This window comes from Rutilus rutilus, assembly GCF_951802725.1.
Source record: "Rutilus rutilus genome assembly, chromosome: 24".
Taxonomy (NCBI): Eukaryota; Metazoa; Chordata; class Actinopteri; order Cypriniformes; family Leuciscidae; genus Rutilus; species Rutilus rutilus.
The window spans coordinates 10,660,306-10,688,265 of NC_140228.1; the positions used below are offsets into that span (position 1 = coordinate 10,660,306).

General features: G+C 36.7%; 1 protein-coding gene across 2 annotated transcripts; it reads left to right on the plus strand.

Moving 5' to 3' along the window:
- The first annotated feature begins 14 nt into the window (after positions 1 to 14).
- pld1b (phospholipase D1b) lies at positions 15 to 27,955 on the plus strand. Of its 2 annotated transcripts, none has more exons than XM_084398163.1 (26): positions 15 to 96; positions 10,616 to 10,792; positions 10,998 to 11,164; positions 11,697 to 11,839; positions 13,095 to 13,206; positions 13,284 to 13,349; positions 13,434 to 13,492; positions 13,602 to 13,694; positions 13,808 to 13,960; positions 14,058 to 14,207; positions 15,350 to 15,433; positions 16,661 to 16,742; positions 16,947 to 17,057; positions 18,164 to 18,352; positions 18,734 to 18,950; positions 20,054 to 20,182; positions 20,415 to 20,533; positions 20,909 to 21,022; positions 21,111 to 21,221; positions 21,389 to 21,477; positions 21,767 to 21,880; positions 22,647 to 22,696; positions 25,695 to 25,829; positions 26,022 to 26,175; positions 26,272 to 26,389; positions 26,592 to 27,955. In XM_084398163.1, exons 2-26 carry the CDS (start codon positions 10,648 to 10,650, stop codon positions 26,814 to 26,816), a joined length of 3,129 nt encoding a protein of 1,042 aa, XP_084254289.1. In that variant the 5' UTR covers positions 15 to 96; positions 10,616 to 10,647; the 3' UTR covers positions 26,817 to 27,955. The 2 variants fall into 2 exon arrangements, with proteins under 2 accessions (XP_084254289.1, XP_084254288.1); XM_084398162.1 differs by lacking the exon at positions 15 to 96 and adding an exon at positions 4,382 to 4,521.
- The last annotated feature ends 5 nt before the right edge of the window (positions 27,956 to 27,960 follow it).

Consider the following 27,960-nt stretch of genomic DNA (forward strand, 5'->3'; position numbering starts at 1 on the left):
GCCAGATGATCCGCGTTCGCGTCCTCTCGTGCTCACTCTATTTGAGAAGAGGATTCAGAGCAGCGCGGACGTGCCTCTAGGTTTTTTTTTTATCAGGTATGTTTACATGGCTTTTATGACTAACTAACGTTCTGTTCTCTGAGTAGAAATTAACCGAGTAAGTTTTATCACGCGGAAAAGTAATGACACGTTAACAGAGTAGCCTACTGTACAAAGCTAGACTTCTGTCCTAATGCAGTAACGAGTGAGTGACAGTTGAAATGCATGGCAACAGAAGGTGGCAGCCATATATTGCATCTGGACTGCATCACTTTAGATCAGTCTATCAAAGAGACTGTTATTGGGATTTGATTTGTTTAATTAACTGCAGTAACAGTAGGCTATGACACCTTTCCAATAATGTAGTTATGATATCATTGTCCACGCCGACTAATTTTGCAAGGCAAACAACCTGCTGTACCTGCAGGGCAACTTCGACGACTTGAACTGATTCTGCCACAGCTGACTGACAGGTTTAAGACAAATACCAACAAACAGAGGAGCTTTGTGTGCTTCATTTTATGTTAATGTTTTGCTTGAAACGTCATTTCTAAGACCCAAGACTGACCGTTAACTCCATGTAGCATCATTTGGACCTTTTCTCTCAAAAAGGTGGGGTACAGGCCACGTGTAGCATATATATCACTTTTTTTATATATATATAGATATTTCAAGTCATTGCATAATGTAGTTTTGTATAAAATATAAGAAAATATATTTTTTTTCTCAGGTTTTGTGAGATTAATCCAAAAATATATGATGAATACAGTTCATTTTCTAGATTAAAATTTAGGATTGGCTGAGGAATCTTTACATAAACATGAATTATGTTATAATCATTATAGTCTGACCACACTGTATTGCATAGTTCTATTAAGTTTGTGTGGTCATTTTTATTTTTGTGTCATGCAGTACGATCCCCTCAAGGATCTTGGGACGGAATGGGAGTGTCTGGTTGACTTAGTGGGAAGGTGTGTGTGATATGTGTTTGGCAATTTTACCCTTTGTTCCTCTTTGTTGGCTAACTATCCCATCTGACAACAACTCGCATTTAGATAATGTGTTATGTCTTGGATAGAGATGGTGACTGTATTACTGCACTTTCCAAGACCCATGGGTGGGGTTTCTGAGAACTACATCCGTGAGATATGACAGGTCTATTGATTACAACCGAGCTGTCAGATGATAATGTTGATGTTATACATGGGGAGACGCCATATCTACATGTTATATACGTAAAACAAAGTGTTGCCAGGTCACAAAAGTTTGCTAAACCACTTTTTCCCCTGTAGCAATATCACCCTTCCTCCTCTTTTATTAATCACAGGGGGCTGGACATATGTTACCACTTTTGCATGTTGAGCAAGTTGAAAAGAAGCATTGGTGGTGGTGTGCTCTCATTGTGGTTAATGTGCATCATCACACTTTGCAATGCACATGATATACAGTCGTTGTATATCTGTGAGAACCTTTTTATGGTCACATGAATTAGAGATGTGATTCTGTTTTTAACATTTTACAAATCAAATAATATTGTGGCATAACCAAGCATGTGTGTTTGCCTTGAGGAAAGAGGAAACAGAGCTTGTGGTCTGTGTAATAGTATTTTTTTTTTTTTTTTTTTATCGAGGGACCGGAAGTTGAGCTCACCAAGTGAGGATTAGCAATAACGACCCTAAGATAGGCTGTTTTTATGTTTCATGTATCTGGGATTCTTCTAGAACCTCCACGCATGTGATCCTCTTTTATTTTGAAATGACGCACAGAATTAGCATTGATGTGGATGTACTGTTGCAATGAAATGTCCAGAGCAACTGTAGATCTGTTGATGCCTGTGGTTTTGTTAGTGATTTTAGATTTGTGGTTTTACCCTGATGCTCGTCGAGATGCATTTGTGAGCCACTTTAAATTAGAGGGGAATGACTGTTGGCTTAATGAAAGTCCTGTGACCATACACACACATTGTCTTCAGTTTAGCACAATAAACAGATGCTGTTGCACTCACAGGTCACATGTCAACCAAGCTAGTCGTTTAATTTCTGATTTGGTATTTGTGTTAAATCTGACATACTTTGGCATCAGTCTTGAGACTCTGTTTTCTGTGCATAATAGTGTTTATCAGGGATGACAGAATTGCAATTAGCAGACCTGGTGTTAAATTAAATCACAAGCTGTGTTTAATCAAATCCCAGTCAGTTTTAACAACATCAAGTCACTTGCAGGATCAGGAGGAAAATAAAAAAATAATACGTGTTGGTCACAACTAGAGGGCGCTTACTCCAAAGATTTACCCTTGATCATGTCTGCAGTTTCATATCAAATCCACGTGGATTTTCATAGCCAATATCCAATTTTTTTTCTTAAGAACATGAAGTTTGTTCCACCCTCCGAGATCAGCAATCTCATTAAGGGACCAAAGGAATGTAATGCAATTTCTGCAGATGGTCCAAACAATATGGAGATGCTTGTATGAATAAATTAGCTGCAATAATAAATAGAGTAATGGTGCAATGTGGATTCAGATGTGCTCAGCAGTGCCATATTTATCTGCTTTCTGAGCATTTGCTGGGTTACGTGCCTTTGTTGTGCATTGATGTTCAATCAAATAAAAAGAAATAAGGAAAGAAATTCCTGTTAGTGGCTTGTCAGCCCTCCTCTGTAATTCTTTATAAAAGCCCATTAGAAAAGCAGTTGGCAGGATCCATTCTATTGGACATGAAGTTAATATATCAACAGCAAACACACAGTGCCTGGATAAAACCGATCAACACTGTCTCCAACTAATGTTGTTCAAGGGTGGGAATGAGTACATAGCAAAGCTTAGGCCTGTTTTAGATTCTAAATTGAAGATTCATGCCTGATCTGTGTTTGATGCAGGCAATACATTATTTGCAATGCATTACATTGCTTTGTACATTTACAAAATGGAGGGCCACAGCAGTACTTGAATTATTTGATTGTTTGTCACTAGTTTTTGCTCTGATGGTTAAATTATGGAATTTACATACAGATCATTAATTGTCTGTCTGTTTTATTGTAACAAATTAAAGTTATTTTATTAAAAAAATAAATGTAAAGGTATGTACACTAATCAAAAGTTTGGGTCGTAAGATTTTTTCACCAAGGATGCATTCATTTGGTAAAAAAAAAAAAAAATAATAATATTGTAATAATTTTTATTTATTTTTATTATATTTTAAAAAGGTAATTCATTCCTGTGATGGCGAAATTAAAGTGATTTCTTTCAGAAATCAATCAGATATGCTGATTTGGTGTTCAACAAACATTTCTTAAGATTATCAATAATTTAAAGTTATTTAAAAAAAAAAAAAAAGTGAAACTGAGATCATTTCCCCCCGGGATTCTTTAATGAATAAAAAAAGAGAAAATATAAAAAGTAAAAAAAACCGTACTGACCTCAAACTTTTAAATGACAGTGTATTAATATTATGTAATTTTAATGCTTACAGTATTATTGAATTTTCTTTGCAATGTGATCATCAAACAAGCATGTAAATACAATAATATGGTACTAGCTAGATGCGTATTATCATAGGATAGGCCCAAAATGCAACAATGTTACTCAATATTTGTATACAATATATATACCATGGTGTTCATTGGCGTGAAAGAAATCTGAAGACCCCTTATTAAGGGGTCCTTGATGACTAGATATAGCATTATTTTATATTTTATAGGGATGTCTCAATGTGATATGAGTTGTTCAACAGCTACTGGTTCTCTTTGTGTAAAGAAACATCACAGTTATGTCCTTTATCACATCTGTGGTGCGGTTTTTGTTACTTTCTGCAGTATCTCAGGTTTCCATCAGCACTGAAAGAGCCACAAGTGTTACATTTCAAACACTCTTTATGTGTGACTGTACGCCGTGTGGGTGTGTATAGACTGTCATGTCATCTGTCATGCCGTCCTACCAGGAGATAAAACGATTAATAACAGCTTTCAACGTGGACTGTAGGCTTTGTTTTAAATGCTATGCTAGGAGTCCGGAATCTGATGTGCATCCACTAGATTGACAGGTTAAAATGCGATTAAAAGCAAATGAAGGCTTTGATGAATTATATGTTTGTGCGTAGAGTAGACTCGGTCCACTTAGCGATAAGATAAGAAGATAAGTGTTATATAAAATGCTGGAACCTAATCATCTGCCAAATATTAACCTAAATGGCACTTTTCTGAGCATGAGATGTCAGTCTTCAAGAGGATAGAAAAAAGAAGCACGTTGGTGCATCTCTGGGAGAGCTAGTGAGGCTCCGCCCCCTCTGGACATGTGACTACTCTGTCTCAGCCCCCATTGCCCCCCTCCTTGGACACATACTCAAGCACACACTGTTGTGAGCGCTGTATCAGTGTGTGTTTCTGAGTGTGTTAAACGCTTCTGGTTAGTTTGACTTTTCTGTGGTGAAGAAGATACCGAGGATAACAGAAATGATGGGGGTGTCTCTGCCTGCGTGCGGGCAGGTAAGTTAACATTCTTTAAGGTCAATAAATTTTTTTTGTCATACCAAATCTGCATATTTTTAAATGGATATTTCCTGAATAGCTGAAAGGGATCTTTTTTTCTATTTTGCATTTCAAACAGCAGAAATGAGGAAGACATTTGTTGTGTCATGGGTAACTTTTTTTTTTACAGTGTTAGACTGCTAGTAGAAAATGTGTGAAATGCATAAACACTGAGCGATCACAAATATCTGCATTTGCACAGAGGGTGTGATTTCTCAATGTTTGTGCAAATGTATGTGGGAGAGCATGAGTCACTGCAGCATGTCAATGGATGTAATATAAGTAGATGTTACATTTTGTAAAAGAAATTCATATTAATCAGAGATGAATATGTGCAGAATTGGATTTAGTCATCATAAATGCTTCAGCACCTGGTTTGCAGTAGACTTTGGAAATGTAGCGGTGTATATTCCTCCTACAGTGATCGCCGTCCACCTACACGATTTGTGTCTTGGTAGCATGTACAGTACATCCCACCAACCTTTGCTATGTACACAGAAAACTTTTCCTTGTATTTGCATTTGGTTCTTCTCTCTATTCAGAATGTGGTTTGTTAGAGCATTTCTCTCTGTTCAGAAGATGGCTAGTTTTTTAATAAATTATTAAAATAAGGTTACACACCAGCAATGTTTGGGAGAATGGCTTCAGGTAAAATACAGTGCCAGTGAAGTTTGGACACACTTGACTCAATTTGTTTCTCATGGTCATAAATGATGATGCCTTAAATTTGTTTGCACCGCAAATTGCAACTTTTTTTATTTTATTTTACTGACTATATGCCAGTACATATGGAAACGTAAAAGTAGCAAAAAATATAGATGTAAGAATACTTTTTTTTTTTTTTTTTTTACTGTATAATAATTGTTGTTGTTGTTTTCAAATACCGATGGCATTTTTTTATAAAGGGAAAAAATATCTATATTTCAAAGTATTGTAATTTTATCGCACAATACTGTACTAATATTCTCACCTCAAAAATCAATATGTTTTTACTTCCATTTTTTACATGAATATTTTTGGGGAAAATCCTGCTTAAAGAGAAATTGCAACATAATGCACTATTAAACCTAAATAATCACAATCGCATCGCATCCGGATCCAAATATTAATATAATATTGTATGATCAGGTCTCTTTCGTTCATTCATTTTTAATATCTCTCTTTCATGTTATTTGAACCTTTATGGAAGTGGGTTTTGCATCAGGGTAAGGTATTTTTGTAGTAGTGTCTGTTTGGATACTCATACAGTGAGGTGACGTTGTTGTGGCAATACCGGCTTGACTGACTATACCGTTCAGCAGATTTACTGTTACCGAGGGACATGCTTTATTGCTCCACAGTTACAGTGCCCCTTTTTCCTGCTTCTGTGTTTGAAAAGACTTGGTCACTTGCCAGTTTAACAGATGCCTTTCAACAAGCACAATTGGCTGTGCATTAGTTACAGGTATAGTCCCATTGGAGCAGCCTGCGGAACAATGCATGGCTCAGTAACTCGCCAGTTCCTGGATCGCATGTAAATGCAGTCTTTTTTTTTTTTGCCAAAAAGCCCAGATTGTTAATGATTAAAGTGCAACCTGCCGTTTCGTTTTCATATACAAAAGAAGAATAAAACCGAAACTACATAATAAAATGCTTTGCCAAACTAGATGTTTTACAATTTGAAGAGAATTTGAGAGGTTCTGCTTAATTTGCTGGCACAGTGCTAGGGTGTTGTGAGTGGATGCCAAGACCTTTTTTATGTAGTGGCTTTAAGGTGTTCTTGATTACGATACAATTGTAAGGGGGTTCTTCTTAAGGGTCATTAGAGCATCTGTAAGTGGTTGACATGGCATTGTTATATTGTTGCTAAAGTGATCTTGATTGGGATGCAATTGCTTGGGTGTTCTGAATGGGTGATGGGGCATCTCTAAAGCCCAAAGTATATTCCAGCTGTGCAGTATCCGCGTGACATTTTAATTATCGTCATCAGGAGGGTCCGCGCACATTGTCCATGTGCAGCCCAATTTTTGTCCCCGTGCGTGAGTGATATGAACGCTTGAAACCAAAGTCCACTAGAGAGTGCGCACACGCCGAACGCATCTTTCTGCATTTACGGCCAAAAGAGTATAGGCTTTGAAAGTGTATTTTGAAAGACGGTGCGGAACACGGAAAATGAAAAAGACCCTCGCCTTAAGTGGTTGGTAGGGTATTGGCTTATGATGGTCCCTAGATATGTCTTGCTTAAAGGAGAACTCCGGTCAATTTTAACATTGAGCTCATTTTTTTGTACATTTGGAGTGCTGTCAGTACAGAGAACAACGACAAAAATCAGGTGTTGCCTACAACGTTATCCTCTTTTTAAAATTTGCACCCTGTTGACTTCAATGGGGCAAGTTTTAAACCTGCTTTTAGCCTCTTAACATCCTTAATGTGTCATTACAAGTGATTCCTTCTGAGTGAACGCGGGTGAATCTGACTGCAGTAGATGTGAAAGAAATATATAAAAAATGATGTTTATTCAGCCAGCGCACATACCTGTATTTACATCCTGTTTTCGGTCGAAGTCCACAGTAGTCGATTGTCGAGTTCACGCGCGTGATCATAGGTACTAAACCTATGCGCGTGAACTCGACAATCGATTACTGTGAACTTCGACCGAAAACAGGATGTAAAAAACACCGATTTTTGTCGTTGTTCTCTGTACTGACAGTACTCCAAATGTACAAAAAAATTAGCTCAATGTTAAAATTGACCGGAGTTCTCCTTTAATTAATTTGTTCGAATTTGACGTCCAGTTTATTGTCTGACAGGTATAAATCATAACCCTGATCGCTTAATAGCACACCCTTCCCAAATATGCGACTTGAGGTATCATCAGTCATGTTCGTAGCACATGTACATGATTTTCAACAAACTCCGAGTGCTAAAAAGTGTGAAATTATTTTCTCCCAATACATTTTAAACACCTAGTAAATATATGATGTATCTTCTGGACTAGATCAACTAGATAAACATACTTCTGTGAGCTTCAGTTTGACACTTGAAGCAGCATGAGGTTGGGCGTTGAGAGTTTGAGGGTGTTTATAGTGGTGGTGGGAATGTGACTTTGCTGCTTTCCAGTTGTTATTCAACAAGTCTATCACTGTCCGCCCTCACACTTGCAGGACAGGTGCATTAGTGAAATGCTGTTGGAATGCGTGCTTGCATTCCTCTTCTTATTTGAAGTGAACTGTTTCCACATCCTGATGGAGGTGAAACTTTCTCAGCGAAAGTCAGTAGCAGTATGAGAAGTGGTGGATGTGTGAATTTGTGTTTTGCAGACTATGCATCACTGGAACATGTTAATCGTAAAAAGCTTCCTTTGGTACATCGCGAATCGCGATGTGACAGAGATTGGTTTGTGTGTGTGACGGGTGTCCACACTGGAACTCAAGGTTATTTGACTGTCTGATTTACATAAAACGAGGAATATTTGAATAAAGTCTTTGACCTGCAAATGTCCGCTTTTACGAGGGTTTTTAAGAAAAGCATAATCTAGTGTTTGTCCTCGTTCTGCTCTAGAAATTTATTCATGATGTTAAACCTATGTGATTTGTTACCTTGGCAAACGTGTTGTTTTAGCTCTGCCGCTCTGTTACCCACAGCAACCTATTAATGGCTGTTTATAGTAGGTTTCCATTCACCACTGTAATATGAGCCCACATTTACCAAATTGAGCTTTTTCTTTTTGCATACCTGGATGTTAATTGGAGAAACTGTAATTGGTGGTCAACGAGAACCAATAATTCTGTAAAACTGGATCTCTCAAGCAGCTTAAAGCCACTGATCTCCACTTCACAGCTTCCTTGAAACACTTTTAGTACACAAATTCTGAAAGACCACTGACATTATAGAGTATCCACACCTAAGATTTATCCAGTGCACCATTTTGTGCAATATATCAGCCAGTATTATAGTTTAGATTGGTTGATGCTGGATATATACAGTATTGGTTGATATTGGATTTTTTTAGTGCATGCTCATATGCCCTATTTTTACATGTAGATTAGCTTTGGCGTTATCTAACGCTTAAGTTATGTAAAAAAAATAATAAAAAATACTCATAATTTACTAACATTGTTAAATGAAATCTGTATCAAATCTCCAACTGACTATCCATTTGTACATTATAATGTTGTGATGCCTAAATTCACTTGGAATTATTTAAATAGATTTTTTAGAAGTATTAGGTATTATATTTCATTTATTTAGACAGATTAGTTTAGAATTCTTTTATCAACCATTTATCGGTAATCTAGTACAACATGAAAATAATGATCAGCTTATAGTACAGCCAGAATTTGACTATCAGTGCAGTGCATCTCTTGTTGCTAGGGTGTTTTAGATAGAAGGCATAGTGGACGCATATCAGTTTTCCCAAAATAATTGTATTCTTTTTCTCAGAGAGAAATATCACAGCGTGACTAGAGACTGTTTGTGTCTCGATACTTGAACACAGGTTGATTTGAGACTGCAGTTTCACAATATTATGTTCTTTAAAACTTCTCTTCAACAGCCTTTGCATCAGCGAATCATCTTAGAGGAAGTAAGAGCAGTTTTATTTTAGTCCTGTTGTGGTTACGAAAATCCACTTTTTCGTAATGACACGTTAGGTCAGCTAGCAGCTCATTCACCGGAGAAGTGTCTGAACTATTACTGAAGATGTGATGATTGTAATGGGCTTTGATGGTTTCAGGTTACATCCATGGAAACAAGAGTTATGCTTTAAGAGATCTTCACTCCGAGAGTGTCTATTCTAACATTTCATTATAGACAAGAAACATTCACTTGGACGCCACACAGACCCACTCACATACACAGTATGCCTCGTCTAGGGTGGATTAAAGTGTTATCATAATGTCATGTCTAGATTAGACTAAAAGGTTTAAAAGTGATTAATCATCCTCGTCATGTTCTGTGTGTTCACTGATATGAAGAGTCAATGATTTTAATTTAGTCCCGATGTATTCATTATGACATGCCATTTCCTAGAAAGACAAATGGAAAAATTGTTACCACACTATTATGATGAATTTTGTAATTTCTTAAACTGAAATGAGGATATGAAAAAGGAAGATAGGTTTGATATGATTCTAAAAGAGAATTAAAAAAGGACTGTCTAAAAAATACGCTGCCGTTCAGAAGTTTGGGATCAGTAAGAGTTTTTGAAAGTCTTTTATGCTCACCATGGCTGCATTTATTTGATCATAAATATAGTAAAAAACGTAATATTATCAAATATAGTTTAAAATAACTATATATTATATAAATTCTATATAATATTCAAAAAAAAATCTGTATTCTTTGATGAATAGAAAGTTTAAAAGAACAGTATTTATTTGAAATAGAAATCTTTTGTAACAATGTGTCTTCACTGTCACTTTTGATCAATTTAATGCAACCTTGACGAATAAAAGTATTAATATCTTTTTAAAAAATCAGACTATAACTTCTAACCTACCACTAAAATGCCTTTTCAGTGGTTTTAAACAGACTATACGTTATCTTCAAACTCAGAAACTCTGACTTGTGTGTTTCACTGGACAGTGCAAAGGTGAGGTTTGTTGTGATATTAATGAATTGCATTGGTGTGTCTGGACAAAAGAGGGATTTTTGGTTTTGTATGTGATGTCTTTATGCTTCCCGAACCTATTTGTGAGCAATTAGGAGGAAAGAGGAACAGGAAGGAGGTTGCAGACTGTTGTCTGTTGTTTAGTTGAATTTAGTTCTCAACTTTATACACTCACCGTGACTTGTCTCCTGTTTCAGTGGTGAATGAGTTTCTCTAATCTCATTCCTCCTCCTCCTCCCCCCCCCCCCCCCCCCCCCCCCCCCAAACACAAGTCAAACCACACACACACATGCTCACACACTCGTTTGTTTGACATTCCCTATTGTGGATACAGTGTTTGAACAAGATGAATATCATTTCTCATTCCAATCAATAAATGTTTTATGGCTTTTTTTGTCAAGAGCAAACCGTTTTAATACTTCCTCATTTCCCATGCTGAAAAAAGTGTTGTGTGTCTTAAAGGAGCGCCCTGGCCAGCAGGCCGATTGTTAGCCATGCTGCGACAGCAAGAACCCACGGTTAGCACCCTGCATCTGGTGGCCAATGATATGACTGATATCATGGAGAACTTGGACACACGAGAACTTGACATTGGCGATGGGGAAGAGGAGTTTGATGGCCGGGATCCCAATAGTAAAGGTAAAAGAAACAAAGAACCACATAAAATCACATTCGATTAATATATTAAAATAGAAAATGGTTATTTTAAATTGTAAATATTTTTTGATCAAATAAATGCAGCCTTGGTGAGAAGATACTTCTTTCAAAAACACTTTCTTACTGACCACAACTTTTGAACAGTAGTGTGTCTGTCATATATTAATTTGAATTATTTTGTCCACAGAAAACCGCATCCCCTTCTCAGCTGTGTATAAAACAACAGGCTTTAAAGAGACCGGGGCACGCGTGTTTCTTACTGCGCTTCCCATCACCGCCAAAATCCTGGAGGTGGAACGCTTCACTTCCGCCCAGGATCGCTTCAACCTCACGTCCCAGAGAAGCGTCTCTAAGGTGAGATCTCCCACTCCTGTTCCCTTTCATGAAGTGTTAGTATGTGGGCTGACGGGGTATATTTGTTTCCTGGGAGATTTAGAGGTTGCCAGAGCAATTTACATGTTGCCCTGGAGATTTGGACACCATATCCGAAAATACTTAGCACATGTAAAATTGTTTTTCAGAAAAATAATGACAAACACTCATCACTCATGTTTTGGAAGTAGTTTGTTAAAGGTTTATGTAACTACAGTATTCCTTTAAGATTTCAGCTAATTATGTGCTCTCCATCATGTCGTTTCAAACCCAAATGTTCTTATTTTCATGTTTTTACACAAAAGTGAAGCATTTTGAAGAAAGCTCCTACCATACAATGACCGTATCTTTCAAAGGTCCAAAAAGACACCATAAAAGCACATTCAAAGTGGTCCATACGACTTATGCACTATGTTCCAAAAAGCATTTAGGTTTGGAACGACATGACAGTGAGGAAATTATGACAAGTTTCATTTTTGGGTGAACTATCCCTGATGGCTGGTCTTGTATCCAGGCGCTTCCGGCATTGTTTAAGATCGAGATGAGGCACGGAAACTTCACCTGGTTGGTAAAGAGGAAGGAGAAGCATTTTATGGAGCTTCACAGGGAACTCCGTGCCTACAAGACCTTCCTCAGAATTCCATTGCCCACCCGCAGGTGACCCGATCATACATTGTATTATAATTATATAAATGATTTATTTATAATTATTTGTAATGTTTATATGAATATATTAATAGTTACATTTAATTAATTTGATTATATGTTATATTTGAAAATAATATATTTATATTTTTTATATACTATGTATATAATATAATATTGTTTTATATGAAGAGTTCAGATGCAAAAGCCTCTAAGTGCCATCTGAAAATTTCTTCTAGAATGGTCATTTTTATCAAGCTCGTATATTTAAGTTCAGTAATTTCACTTAAATGACAATTAATAGGTAATTTTCATTGCCATTTAAGTGAAATTACTGAACTTAAATATACAAGCTTGATAAAAATGATCATTCTAGAAGAAAATTTCAGATGGCACTTAGAGGCTTTTGCATCTGAACTCTTCATATATACATTACTGTTCAATGCTTGGGGTCAAAAGTACAGTAAAAATAGTAATAGTTGTGCTGCTTAATATGTTTGTGGAAACCATGATGCAGTATTGTCAGGATTATTTGATGAATAGAAAGTAGAAGTCTTTTGTAACATAAATGTCTTTGATCAATTTAATGCATTCTTGCTGAATAAAATGATTCATTTCTTTCAAAAAAAAAAAATCGTACTGACCCCAAACTTTTGAATGGCATTGTATATATAATCATGTTTTTCTCCCTAAACATAAATGTAAATATTACTCCAACAAAAGGATGTATCAGTAGCCCCTTTCACACATATAGTCTTTTCAGGTAAATTATTGGTAAATTACCGTTAAGAGATCATGGGCCTGATTCACTAAACAGGGCATGTTAGTGTGAGAGCGCAATTCCAAAAAAGCGCAGATGGGAGTGGAAATTTCCGGAGATTCGCGTGATCTACTGACGAGTGACGACGCGCAAATTAAAGAACACAGAACCAGCCGGATACCAGTAAATTGGTTCTGGCATTTTACAGATATGAGAAGTTGTAATATTACCAGTATATGATGCTGTGTATGAACAAAGAATAAAGAGTACCGTTATGAGCATGCATGCGCTGATGTAAAAAATCTGCTTTGAGCCAATCATAAAGTTCTTATGGAGATGACGTGATTACTAGATTAGTGGGATTACTGTGCAAAAGGGACTCATGTCTCATCACGCCTATAGGGCAGCAATTGAGTCATGAACACTACTGGTCTACATGTTGGCTTTATGCAGTGTGTTTGCCATCTTCTGGAAATCTTAAGATCTCTTCCTCTGTCTTTGAAATAGTCACACGGAGCGAAGGCACACTATAAACCGGAACCTTGAACGGCACATGCCAAGTCTACCCCGGGGAGGAGGCGAAGAACTGGCCAGGGAAGAGCAAGTGTCTAGTCGAAAAGTCAGTTTCCTGTTTCAGTGGCACACTGCTAACATATTCAGATGATTTGTGTCTGAATATTGTGTTTTTCTTCACAGAGACAACTTGAAGACTACTTGAATAAGCTGCTTAAAATGCCAATGTATAGAAACTACCATGCAACAGTATGTATATTTGGATTATGTACAATATTTCAGTAGGTATGTTGTTTTTTACATGCATTAACAAATCTTTTTTTTCTTCCATAGATGGAATTTATTGATGTGAGTCAGCTGTCCTTCATTCATGATTTGGGACCAAAAGGCTTGTAAGAGCTCTTTGTTTATTAGCACTTTTTTTTTTTATTATTATTATTAAATGTATTCATGCATTTTTTTGTAATTGATCCTTGACATTTTGTGCTGTTTCCTTCCCAGGGAGGGTATGGTTCTCAAAAGGTCAGGGGGTCACCGTATTCCTGGACTGAACTGCTGTGGCCACAGCAAAATGTGTTACCGCTGGTCCAAACGGTCAGTGTAGTGTCTTTCATTCTCATCACAAAACAATCACCTTGATTCAAAATGAAGAAAAAGGATTTTCAAGGAAATGCCATCTTATAATGTCTTACTGTTGGTCTTTCCAGGTGGATGGTGGTGAAGGACTCCTCACTGCTCCTCATGAAGCCAGACACAGGTGCCATCTCATTCGTCCTGCTGATGGATAAGGCGTTCGGCATTAAAATGGACACTAAAGAAACTGAGACAAAGCACGGTGTCCGCATAGACAGTCTGTCCAGGTGTGTGAACTGAGGCTCACATGGTCATTAAGGCAAAATGCAGTTGACATGCACCATCAATATTTGATAAAATGAAAGCGCTTTCTGCTTTTTAAAGGACTCTGGTGCTGAAGTTCACAAGTTACCGTCACGCTCGCTGGTGGGGACAGGCAATTGATGAATTTGTGCGCAAGTATGGCAGCAATTTTCTTAAGGATCACCGATATGGTTCCTTTGCCAATGAACAGAAGAACATCCCATCTAAATGGTAATTATGGCTTTTTACATGCATCCAGTGTCTGAAAAGATCATATCATAGATGCTTTTGACTTGGGCCAATAATCAACCACCTAGCAACACCCTGGCAACCTCCCCTCAAAGCCTTTGCCCTGTGGCAACAACTTTTAAACAGAAAGTTCAACTAGGCAAATAAGTACTTTTTGCTTTAGTTTTATTATATATTATATTTCATTATTGATAATATTATTTATTGAAAGAAAAAATTATTTGGGTTTGCTAAGCAAACTAAACTAACTTTTAGCTTTAGTTTTATAGCAGATATTATGTTAGTATTTATTTATTGAAAAATAATATAATAAAAATAATAATTTGGGTTTACTAAGCAAACTAAAGCTAACTTTAGCTTAAATTACATTCGCTATTGTGCTGTATTATATTATATCAGTGATTTATTATATTAGTGATTATATTATTATTTATTTCTTGAATAAATAAAAAATATAATTTGGGTTTACTAAGCTAACTTTTAGTTTTATACTAAATTAAATTATATTGCCATATTATATTGTACATTTATTAATTTAGATGACATTATTTATTTATTAAAAATAATATAATTTTTTTATATATATATTAGTGATTATATTATATATATATATTTTTTTTGGGATAAGTTGAGTTTAGAAATTAAAACTAAAGCTTTATTATATTAGTGATCATGTTATTATTTATTTCTCAACTTTTCTCACAATTTTCAGTTGATGCATTTCAAAACTATCCAGAAAATATCAATAATCAAACTAGCCGAAGCAGGTCTCATCTCTCAGGTTTTCTAGAACAGATAAACATGTGAAAGCTTTAGCCGTCTGCCGCTGTGTCTTCAGGTGAAGCCTGTTTAACAGGAGTAACTTGAGAGAATGAGAGGGAAAGTGTAACCATAGACTCCATCCTCTTTTGACCCTGTGGAGAAGCGAGATATCTAGGGCATCAGCTTCACTGCTGCTCTGGGCAGATGATTTGTTGTTCATTGTTTCAGCATTAAGCCCTATTAGCATGCTTGTTCCCTGAATAATGAAAATTATGTAATTAAGTTTGAGAATCAGCGAGAGTGTGAGCTTGGGACTATCAGCCTTACCCATTGATTTGACTGATTGGGTGTGTGTGTTTCAGGTATGTGAATGGGAAGCAGTACATGGAGGATGTGGCAAATGCGCTGGAAGAGGCAGAGGAGGAGATCTTTATCACTGACTGGTGGTATGTTGAGATGTAGCCCTTCCCATATGTTCCTCTTTCCTTTGGGTACTATTGATTAATTTTAGAAATAATAAACACACAGATCAGGTGAACTGCATTGGTTAATGTTTCCTCAATAAAGGGATTCTGAGAAAATCAATAACCTTGCTCAGTTCTAGGAAGGCAGCAGGAAATGGAGTGCATTTCTTGGAGGGGTTTTTGTTTTTTTAGAGGGATAAACTGACTTTACTTTAGGATATCAATGTCCTAACCTTGCGTCACACAACAAGTGCTTTATCTGTCCAAATAGAAAGGGAATGTACATGAAAAACTACAACATGACACATGTTTGATGTTTTTAATATGCATGTGGAGCACAATTTTGAACCAGTGACATTTTATTAATAATGAGAATTATCATTTCAACATGCAATGGTTATTATAATTTCCAGGCATGGAAAAGTAATTGAAAAGTATTTTATCATGACTTTTTAAGATTTTATAAATATATGCTCAACAATGTTTTTTTTAATTGATTTGTTTTTCTATTCTGAAATATTTATTATTGATTCTTTATTAATAAACTAAGTTATTGAATTGTATTTTTATTTATACATTTTTTGTAGTGATTCATTTGATCCTATCCTTAAGAATTTTTTTGTACTTAATTTAATTTGACAAATCCAGTAACGATGCATGATTGCAAAAGTTATGCAAGTTTATTGCTCCAAAAGTGTGAGAACCTTGAAAATTGAAACAAGTGTCTATTACAATTTATTGTTGCTTGTCACGTTCTCAACATCTTGATGAGATGTATTGCTTATTGCTTTGACCTGTCATAACAATAAGGTCATGAACTGCGAGAAAAGCCCAAAGGAAGGTAGTAGAAAAAAGAGAGGGAAAGAAAGATAGTTGTATACTTTGTGTGCACCCTCTCAGAGGGCACCTCCAGCTGGGAGCAATGGCCAAACAGATCCGTTACCTTCATCAGACAGATGCCTGGTGCTGTGTTACAGCATCACTCAGTCATCCTGCAAGTGTGAGATTCCAGTGTGTGTGTGTGTGTGTGTGTGTGTGTGTGTGTGTGTGTCTACTTTTTTCACTGGCTTAATACATTTGAAATTATGTAAGTGACAGTGAGATGTGAGACTAGACGTTTATGCATATTTTATGTTACAAATGCTTCCCCTGCTCATCAGGTCACTGCTGTGTGTGTGTGTGTGTGTGTGTGTGTGTGTGTTAATGCAGGCTGAGCCCTGAGATCTTCCTCAAGAGGCCTGTCGTCGAGGGCAACCGCTGGCGACTCGATTCCATTTTGAAACGGCAAGCGGTGAGTTAATCCAATCCAACCCATAGCTGCAGTGAAACGCCATACATCCATCTGTGGCTTTACTGCGCCAGCAATAAAACCTTCCCATTCACTGTTCTCATGTAATAATTTACATTCCAGGGTGTTTTCTGTTTTCTGGGTTATATATTAATTTTGACTGGTGGATTTGCTGTGCTGACCATTAAGAACTGTTTGTTCTTGCAGCAAAAAGGTGTGCGGATATTCGTGATGTTGTACAAGGAGGTGGAACTGGCTCTCGGCATAAACAGCGAATACAGCAAACGAACATTACTACAACTTCACCCCAATATCAAGGTCAGTATCAATATCAAAAAATAATTAATTTCGATTAATCGAATTCATTAATCGACTAGTGCTGTCAAATAGATTAATCGCATCTGACATAAAAGTTTATGTGTGTGTGTGTGTGTGTATATATATATATATATATATATATATATATATATATATATATATATATATATATATATATATATATATATATGATTTATCTATTTTTCTATTTTATATATATATATATATATATATATATATATATATATAAGGAATGTGAATGTAAAAAAAAACAATATTATGGACAATTCAAGCTTATTTGATGTTTAATATGTATGTGGAGCACAATTTTGAACCAGTGAAATGGGGATTCATTGTGAATGGGGATAATCGTCGCAAAGTGGATGAAAAATCTGGAATTTTAAAGTTGTGATTTCCAGGCATGGAAAAGTCATTGAAATTAATAACATCTTAAAAAGTAATGGGAAAATCATGGATAAAAATAGTTATTTCATATAAATTAATTCCAATCGATGCTGTGGCTTTAGTGATCCTGAATGTATTTGTGCCATTAATATGAAATGAATACAAAATAGATAAATGTAAAAAATTGTTTTGAAAGAATATTTCTGCCTGCTTGAAAGAAAAGTATCATAAAAGTAAAATACTGATTATGGTCCTGACAGGTCACTCAAACAAAGTTGATTCAACTATATATATTTTATTTTAATATTTGAATGTTGTTGTTTTTTTAATACCATTTTATTATAACAAATCTCTGTTGTGAATATGCATCTTAAATTAAACATTGTCATATGAACAAACCTAAAGTGACATAATATTATATTATAATTATAATAAGTCAGTAACAGCTCTGAATAATTCACAGATTGACTGCATCAACCGAGTCATTTGTTCATGAATCAGAAATCACGTTCATTTTCAGATCGATTATCTGTATATGGACACAGAAAGTTTTCCTGACTGTCACCAGTGGCAACATGATTAGTCACAAATTGTAGTTTTTGTCGCATTTGCATCCATTTTGCGATCTTTAACCACTGCGCCACACCAAAGAAACAAAGAGAAGGAAAGACTCGCCAATAACAAACTTATTTTCTTCTCAGGTAATGAGGCACCCTGACCACGTATCCTCTTCCGTGTACCTATGGGCGCATCATGAGAAGATTATAGTCATTGACCAATCGGTGGCGTTCGTGGGAGGTATTGACTTGGCGTACGGACGCTGGGATGATCGGGAGCATCGGCTGACCGACATAGGAAGTGTCACCAGGACTCTTCCCGTGTCTGCAGAGGTTTGGAACTTATATTCTAATGTTTAAAGACATACAGTGCTGCTTTAGTATTATTTATTCACTATTATAGTATTTATTCATATTTTGATTTTGTTGTGTTTTTGTCAGTTTGATTAGTTTTTGCTTATTAAAATAAATAGCTTTCATTTATTTTATTTTTATTATCATCAACTTAAAGTTGGCATGAAACGGAGGCTTCTATAGTGTTATCTTCCATATTGCGACATACGTCTTAGTGAAACGACTTCTAGAGCGTGACTTGATTTTGTCTGCTGGGAATTGATAAGATCATAGGAAGTTGGGCGTTGCTATCTAAATGGAGGCAGATCTGATATGGGGGATATACTTAAATTTAACTTGATGTCTTATTATTTGTCACAGAATGCCTCTGAAGCCTCTCTTGCTATGGCTGCTCCATCAAACGGGCCCGGCACGGTGCACACTAACGGCAAAAGTTTACCTGTCGACACAGTGGACCAGCCAAAACTAAAAGGACAGGGGAAGACCAAGAAGACCCGTTTCAGCATCCGTAGGCACCTGCAGAAACACGGGCTGGCACCTACAGACAGCGTGAGCAGCGCCGAGAGCTCTGAAGAAAGTGAGTACGCCCCCGTCTCTGGAACGCTCGCGAATGCAGACTAGTGACACGTTACTGACCTAAACTCCCACATTCAGCTGTTATCACACTTCACAGCTTCACAGATGATTTTGTAATGCCTGACCATCTTATGCAATGATTTACAGTATTTACCATAAGTGCTGATAAACATGAATCATTACGGTTTTAGTTGAGGCTTAAGACATTAAGATATTTGCCTGGTTTCACAAACTGGGTTTAGATTAAGCCAGGATTAGGCCTTAGTTCGTTTAGAACATTTAAGTAGCTTTTATAAACGTGGCTTAAAACATTACTGGTGTGCATCTTGAGACAAAACAATGTCACTGACATATTTTAAGATTTATCAGTGCAAGTTGCTTTCAGTTAAAACAGCTCAAACATGCATTTTAGTCTGGGACTAGCTTAAACCTTGTGTGTGAAACCTGGAGATTGAGGATTAGATGTGATGTTAAAATGCAACAGCTTCCAACTAGATATACTTGTGCTCATGAATATTTTTGTCTAGAATCTATATTCGTGTTCATCTTCCACAGCACACGTTTTAAAAGCGTTGTCCAGGTTGTAAAGATGCCTCCTTTTCTTTAGGTTATTCTAATAGTATTTGCAGCCACCAAAATTTGATCCCTCTTAAATGGATTGAGCTGAGGGTGTCCATGCCCTCCTGCTTGTGCCCAAGTGGTGAGTAAGAATCAGGCTTGGGTGAGACATCTCGGGTGTGCACTCTATGAGAGGTTGTCCTTGATTCTGATCCCGAACATTTAGTTATAAAGAACTATTTTATTAGAAGTTAAATATCATCCATGTCAAACGGGCAACCTCCCAAAACACTCTGGGCACTCAGAGCGCTGTGTGGTTTGCTGTGTTTCAACAGTCAGATTGTATTTTGGACTGATGCGGTCGTAACTCAGCAGTGTGAAAGCATGGATTGCTTCCTTCACGTGTTCCATAAAAAGTGGTTTTGGGTGTGGTTTTTGATTTGACATGATTTTATGAAAAAACTAATGTTCTACTCTTGGTTGTGTTTTTCTTTGATTTGGGTCTTTATTTGTTGTTGAATTTCTTTTGTCTGTCAATCTTATCAGAGGCTGAAGCTGCACAGGATCTGCAGGCGGACGTTATTGGCCTGATGGGGAACACCCGGTTCTGGCACGGCAAAGATTACTGCAACTTTGTGCATAAGGACTGGATCCAGTTGGATAAACCTTTTGATGGTGAATTTATTTTTCTGAAGATTACAGCATTTATTTTTATTTTCATTTTTTATTCATATAAACATAATTCATGTAAATACAATATAATACATACAAATAAATTCATATAAATTATAAGCATTCATATTATGTACATTTGAAAAAAATAAATTATAATAATTATATTTAGAATGTTTTTTATTTGATGATAAATGTATTTCAAATGTATTTCTGCAATATGCTCTTTTTGCAGATTTTATTGACAGGCACATAACTCCCAGAATGCCTTGGCATGACATTGCCTCAGTGGTTCACGGGAAAGCAGCCAGAGATGTTGCACGCCATTTTATTCAGCGCTGGAATTTCACAAAGGTGAGGAAATCAATATTGGCATCTTAGTGCCATATGTGTTCATGCCTTCTCCCAAAATATTCAGTTTTTATGTGGATAGGTGATACAGAATATGTCCATGGACTTTTTTTTGGAATATGTTTTTTCTTTGTTTGTTTTTTAACGTCAATATAAAATGTATATAAATGCCAAAGGAAAGTGTTTTTTTTACTGGCCAGTTTTTTTTATTAGGTCAAAGCTGCATGCATAATACTTTAAAATGAGTTTGAATTGTTTTACATGCCACGCCACAAGATATTTCAACCTCCCAAAAGTATTTAATGTCTTCCCCTTGTTGGCTAATATCATAAACATGGCTTTGAATATGTTTGTATTTGCATTGCCAACTCGTTACAGATCATGAAGCCCAAATACAGATCCCTGTCGTACCCGTACCTCCTTCCTAAATCTCACACTACTGCAAATGAGATCAAGTATCAGGTCCCTGGCTGCACCCAGACTAATGTCCAGGTAAAATTTTACATAAAAGACAATATTCCCATCAGACCTCATACAGACCACGTACAGCTTTCATAATACTAATTCTCTTTTTACTCAGGTGTTACGATCCGCCTCAGACTGGTCAGCAGGTATAAAATACCACGAGGAGTCAATCCATACAGCTTACGTCAACGCAATTGAAAACAGCAAACACTATATCTACATAGAGGTGTGTGACGCAATGGACTTACTTTCCGTTTGTTCATATTATCCCCCACTAATAGAATCAATGTTGATGTATTGGTTGCTAACCACAGAGACTGTGGCTTTTCTATATATTCAGGATGTCCTAAAGCAGCATTTCATTGATCTAATGTGATGCATTTCCTCTTTCAGAACCAGTTCTTCATAAGCTGCGCCGACAACAAAGTCGTTCACAATAAAATTGGAGATGCCATCGCCAAGAGGATCATAAAAGCGTATCGGTGAGCTGCGGTCAATAACTTTTACCCAGTCCTCCCCCTATTATCTTTTATGTCCACACACCTATAACACACACAAGATACATTATTTCTTTAATGAAACACGTGTAAATCAATAGGACAGAGACGAGTGTTTGTCTAAAGACAAAAATTTATTCTTCATTTGTAAATGAATAGCCAGCTGTGATAAATAGAATGTATAAGGCCATACATAGGCAAAGCATCTCTCATATTGATCTCTCTTACTTCAAAGGTGACAAGTAATCTTGTGTTCTTTCTGTGTGCTTCACAGGGAGGGTAAAAAGTACCGTGTGTATGTGGTGACACCACTGCTTCCTGGATTTGAGGGGGATATCAACACCGGTGGGGGCAGTGCCATACAGGCAGTCATGCACTTCAATTACAGGTAACAACTAAATATCATGATCCTTTATATGCATACATACATGCATACACACAAACAATAAAACACTTCATTCAGTAAAGGATGCAGTTGATCAAAAGTGACAGTGAAGAAATTGAAATTAGAAAAAAAACATTATATTCATCGAAGCACTCTAAAGAAAAGAAAATAAGTTTTCATAGTACCCTATCAGCATATTAGAATGATTTCTGAAGGATCATGTGACATGGAGTAATGATGCTGAAAATTCAGCTTTGCCATCACAGAAATAAATTGCATTTCAAAATATATTAATTATTTGAAATTGTAATAATATTTCACAATATTATTGTTTTTACTCAATATTATAATTTTTTTGTTAGTATTTTGATCAATCAATCGTACTAATTTTATTTTTGTTACAATATATATATATATATATATATATATATATATATATATATATATATATATAAATTATTTCCCTCTGTTTAATATAACTATACACACAAGGTAAGTAAATTATTCTATAACACCTTATGTTACGTAAGATGGTTTTCAAAATTTTCTGTAGTAATTGACCAAAGAATGTCTCAAATGTTAGCGATAAAGCTTAGCTTGTATTGAATCCAATACATTTTTAAATTTACCTATAAAAAATGTCTATATTATTCCTGCTGGAAGTTATCATTTATCATATAAACAGGGAGCGTTTCATTGGAGGAATTTGTTTATTTGGTCATCACTGAAATTGTGCCCTTTTTTTTTTAATACTCTCATGTTTGTGCAGGACCATGATTAGAGGAGACTGCTCCATTATCTCACAGCTGAAGAAAGAAAGTGAGTACAAATATATCTAAATACCCATCAGTGTTTAATCTGTACAAGGTGTGTCTGTAATTCTTCAGAAGATCTGACTCGTCTCGTACCCTAACGAGATGTTCTTCCTGGGGGTTCGGTGAAGTTCCTGTGGTAGACCAATGCAGTGCAGGAACTCACAGAACTGTGTGGTTTGCCGTATACATCGTTTTGAAAAATTAATGGCTTTGTTGATTTGTTTGATGGGTTTCAGTCTCAAAGGAGTGGAGCAAGCAGACTCAAACAGACAAGAGCAACAAAACAAGTATTTCCTGCTATGCTAACCTTTTACCTATAAACTAAACCGGCCTTAAAGGGTTAGTTCACCCAAAAATGATGGCATAATTTGCTCACCCACAAGCCATCCTAGATGTATATGGCGTGCTTTTTTTTATCCAACCACAATCGGAGTTATATTAAAAAATATCCTGGCTCTTTCAAGCTTTATAATGGGAAGGAATAGTAACTGAGATTTTAAAGGAGCCGTATGTAAGATTGTGGCCAAAACTGGTACTGCAATCACTTTCAAATTACTGTAGAGCGGTGCATCCCGTCCCCCTCCCCCCTGACTCGAGGTTGCCAGATAGGCTGCAGGATCCAGCAGGAACGTTTGTAGCTGCAGCTGTGGTAACTAGAGCTGAGCTGGCAACCCGGATGCCGAAACACTACTGACTTCGTGATTGGTAGATAGGTGGAGGGTGGCGCTTCAGGCCAAAACACAACATGACAACATCAACATCAGTTGAGGGCTGCAACTTCACTTTTTAAATGACAATATCCTGGCCGGACTACTGTTGTCAGTGATACAAGTATTTGAAATGAACATGATTTCTTAATGTCTAGTGACATATCAGGGCCATTTTATGATTAATTGAAATACATTTCTTACATACAGCTCCTTTAAAGCCCAAAAAAGCACATCCATCCATCAGAAAAGTAATCCATACGGCACCAGGGGGTTAATAAAGGCCTTCTGAAGCGAAGCGATGCATTTTTGTAAGACAAATATCCATAATTTGAACTTTATATCCTAGAATCACTGGCTTTTGTACGTGAGTCGAGTTCCGGCGGAAGAGTGAACTCTGACCCGACCAGTTGATGAACGCGGAAGCGCAGAAGATAGAGCACAAAAAAAACACAGGTCACAAATTAGAAGTCTAAAACGAGAATTTCTAAAGAGAAATGTCAACAGTTTTTACCCAGCACTATTTGTTTGAACCGCGAGAGTCGTTTACTCTCACCCAAGCTCACAGTATTCCCACATCCTAGGAACGGACATTACCGGAAGCTAGTTATTACAGTTTATTAAGTTATAATCATGGATATTTTTCACTTCAGAAGGCCTTTATTAACCCCCTGGAGCTGTATGGATTACTTTTATGATGGATGGATGTGCTTTTTTGGGCTTCATTAACAAAAAAGTTACTGTTCACTCGCATTATAAAGCTTGGCAGAGCCAGGATATTTTTTAATGTAACTCCGATTGTGTTTGTTTGAAAGGAGAAAGTCATATTCACCTAGGATGGCTTGAGAGTGAGTAAATTATGGGATAATTTTCATTTTTGGGTGAACTATGCCTTTAAGAGCATTAAAACACAACAGCGCCCTCTTGTGGTTCTTAATAGTAAAAGACACTCTCAATGGTTTGTTGTGAAAGACCTTGTTGTGGAGAAGTAGCACTGTGTGTGTTTTTTATCATGCAACATCTACTTGCAGTCAGACACGTTGCAGTGTCACAATCATTCGGCCTGCATCTATTAACCCGCCGTGAGAGAGAAAGGAGTGAAGTTTCTCTTTGTGCTTGAATTATCCAGCAAGTTGTTGGTGTTTTGTTGCAGCTTCACTGGATCAGAGCGTTCCCGCAGTGTCCCGAACACGGATACAGATACATATCGCTGTTCTCTGAAAATGCAGGAGCTCGATTGTGGGTGCATAATTGGTCTGGCGCGGTTTTAAGATGCAGATAGAGTTTATGTGCTGTGTAACTGCATATCCTCCTGCTCAATTAAATCTGCTTGAGAAAATACAAAAATATATTTAAAAAATATATATTTTTTTATACATAAAAGGTATTTTAAAAAGAAAGATGAGATTAAACTGTTGGTAAAACAGAATGACTCTGAAACTATATCCGCTGGTGTTACTGTTGTACAGAGGAAGGAAGTGTTTATTTTGCCTCCATTGAGCTCCTGAAGTGGCTTGAATGTTAGGGGTGTCAAAATACATGCCAAAAAGTCCAAGTTGGCACAAAGCAAATGGGTTAAACTGCTGGAAATGGCCAGAATGATTACAGAGCAAACAACTCAGACATTCAGTCAGAGTCAAAATTACTAACATGATATGACTTTAAGCATGAAATGATTTTCAGGTTCAGCTTGTTTAATTCAAACTAAACCTTTGTGCCTGTGATAATCATGACACATATTTGATGACTTGTACTCTGAAATCTAGGTGCCTATAAATTCTTTTTTATTATTATTAGGCATTTGGCTGACGCCTTTATCCAAAGGTACTTATGTTGCATTTAAGGTTACACATTTTAGCAGTTCTTGATTTCTCTTGGAATCAAACCAATGACCTCGGCATGTCTAAACTTTTTTTTCAGATTTATTTCTTAGTTTCTTTGTGCACTAAGTTTAACTAAATGAAAATGAGATGTTTTTTTACATTTTATTTTATTTCTGTTTTTATTATCTTAATTTTAACCTTATTCCAAACCTTCTGTGGAACAAAAGAAGATAGTTTGAAAACAAAATTTCCATTCAGTGTTGTTTTGGACCCCATTGACTTGCATTGTATGGACAAAAACTGTATGTTCTGTATGTTCCACAGAAGTAAAAGTCATAGAGTTTTGAAAGGATGTAAGGGTGGGTAAATGCCAATGATGACAGAATTTTCATTGTTGGCTGAACTATTCCTTTAAACTGTGTAAATATCAAACGAAACCAGAAAAAGCCATTTGCTTTCTCTGTCTCTGCAGTGGGGGATCAGTGGATGAATTACATCTCATTTGGGGGTCTGAGGACCCATGCTGAGCTGGAGGGAAAGCTGGTGACTGAACTGATATATGTGCACAGCAAGATGCTCATTGCCGACGACAACACCGTCATCATTGGTGAGTAAAAATAGAAATTTGCAGATAGGAAAAGCACATAATGACTGTATCATCTATGCACATCATGAAACTTGTTCTGTCATAATGTGAGGATGAAAAATGTAAAAAAAATAGCAATGGCTCCGCCTATTGTTAAGATGTAGTATTGCATTCTAAATGTCAATAATCAAAAATCTATATTACATCCATCAGGTTCTGCCAATATCAATGACCGGAGCATGCTGGGTAAGAGAGACAGTGAGGTGGCCGTCATCTACGAGGATATCCAGACTGTGAAGTCGGTCATGGACGGTCAGGAGTATCAGGCTGGACGCTTCGGATTGAGTATGCGGCTGGAGTGTTTCAGGTTCAGGACTCTTCAAGTCTGTTTACTGCATTTAGCATTTTTAGACACATGCAAATAAGGTTCAAACATGTCTTCTACTTCCTTTGAAATCAATAGGATGATTCTAGGTGCCAACACTGACCCCAGCATTGACGTGACGGACCCTATCAGTGACCAGTTTTATAAGGAGGTGTGGATGACCACGGCATCCCGGAACGCAACCATCTACCAGAAGGTCAGCTTAACCTATTCACCCAAAATGTCATCTTCTTCAGATGTTTAATTGAGTTTTATCTATCTATCTGTATATACATTTGTCTGTCTATCTGCATAACCATTTCTGTATATGTATCTATCCATCTATGTTTGTCTTTCTGTATATACATTTGTCTGTCTGTCTATCTATCGATCTACCTAAACTTCTCCATCTCCTCCAGGTTTTCCGCTGCTTGCCATCCAGCGATGTTCGGGCAATTCTGGAGTTGGATGGCTTCCTCTCAAAGCCTGGTTTGGAGAAGGAAGACCCTGCCCGTGCTCAAGAGGAGCTGAAGAAGATTCGGGGCTTCCTGGTCCAGTTCCCTCTCCAGTTCCTCAGCGAGCAGAACCTGCTGCCGCCCATCGGATCAAAAGAAGCCATGGTGCCCATGGACGTGTGGACGTGAGAGAACCTGTCAACATTACCAGGCTTAAAATAAACTGCAAATCTAGCAGATGTACCAGGAATTACTTAATCTTTCTTCTTATAAAACGGACACTTCTGAGACCGAAAAGGAGATCTGGAGGAGAGTCAGCCATTAGTCGTTTACGCGCCTGGAATTAAGGACATCAGACTGGTTTGTTTCGTCCCTGTTCGAAACTTGATTGTTTGTGTATTCTAACACTATGCAACTTAAACTAATATTATTTTTTATGAACTATCCTTACAAGTCCTGTGCAAGATGATGAAATGGACGGTTTTGGTGTCCTTGGACCCTTGATTGGATGCTAATATATTGATTCTTGTTCATCATCATTAGTGAATGGTTTTGTGCCCTGTAACACGCACTGAATATGTATTATTCTCTGCATGTAAGTGCCAACTATGTCTGTGTAACTTTTCTCATTTCTCTATATGAAGTGTAAACATTCCTTGTGTACTGTATTTTAAGGTAATTTATGGGTCTGCGATAGTGGACACGATCCATTAAGTTGCCATGTTTTGGTGGCCTTATTTGTTTACTGTGCACTTGATGCTAGTTATGAACTGAAATTGACCAAAGCATTTGTCCATTATGACCAAACTGAATTGGTTTCATAAGAATACAGACTAGTATTCAGATTTATTCCAATTATTTGTCCATGTAGTACAGTATACTGTAAAAACATGTTATGCCTGAAGCTCTAAAGAAGTTTACTAATCGTTCTTAATTACACTGTCGATCATCATACATTCCATTCAGAAGTACTGAATCAACTACAAACATTTTAAGCTTTAAATAAACTGTTCTGGATTAACGTCACTGTAAAGATCGCAGCATGTGTGTTCGCAATTTAAATATGCAGCAAGTAACCTCTAAACAGTTGTTAGCCAAGCACTTAAATGTCTGCACTGTTGACTGTGTATCTGCACTTTTATAGTAGTTCAGGAACTGATTTCTATTCTCTCTCTATCTTCTTTTCCTCATGTCTTTTTACCATTTTCCCCATGAATTGCAGTTTTGCACAAAATATTTATCATCAAAAACACAAATTATGTGTTGGAATGTTTATGAAATATGTGAATTGATGTTATACAGTTGATTAAACAATGATTTTCACACTACTGAG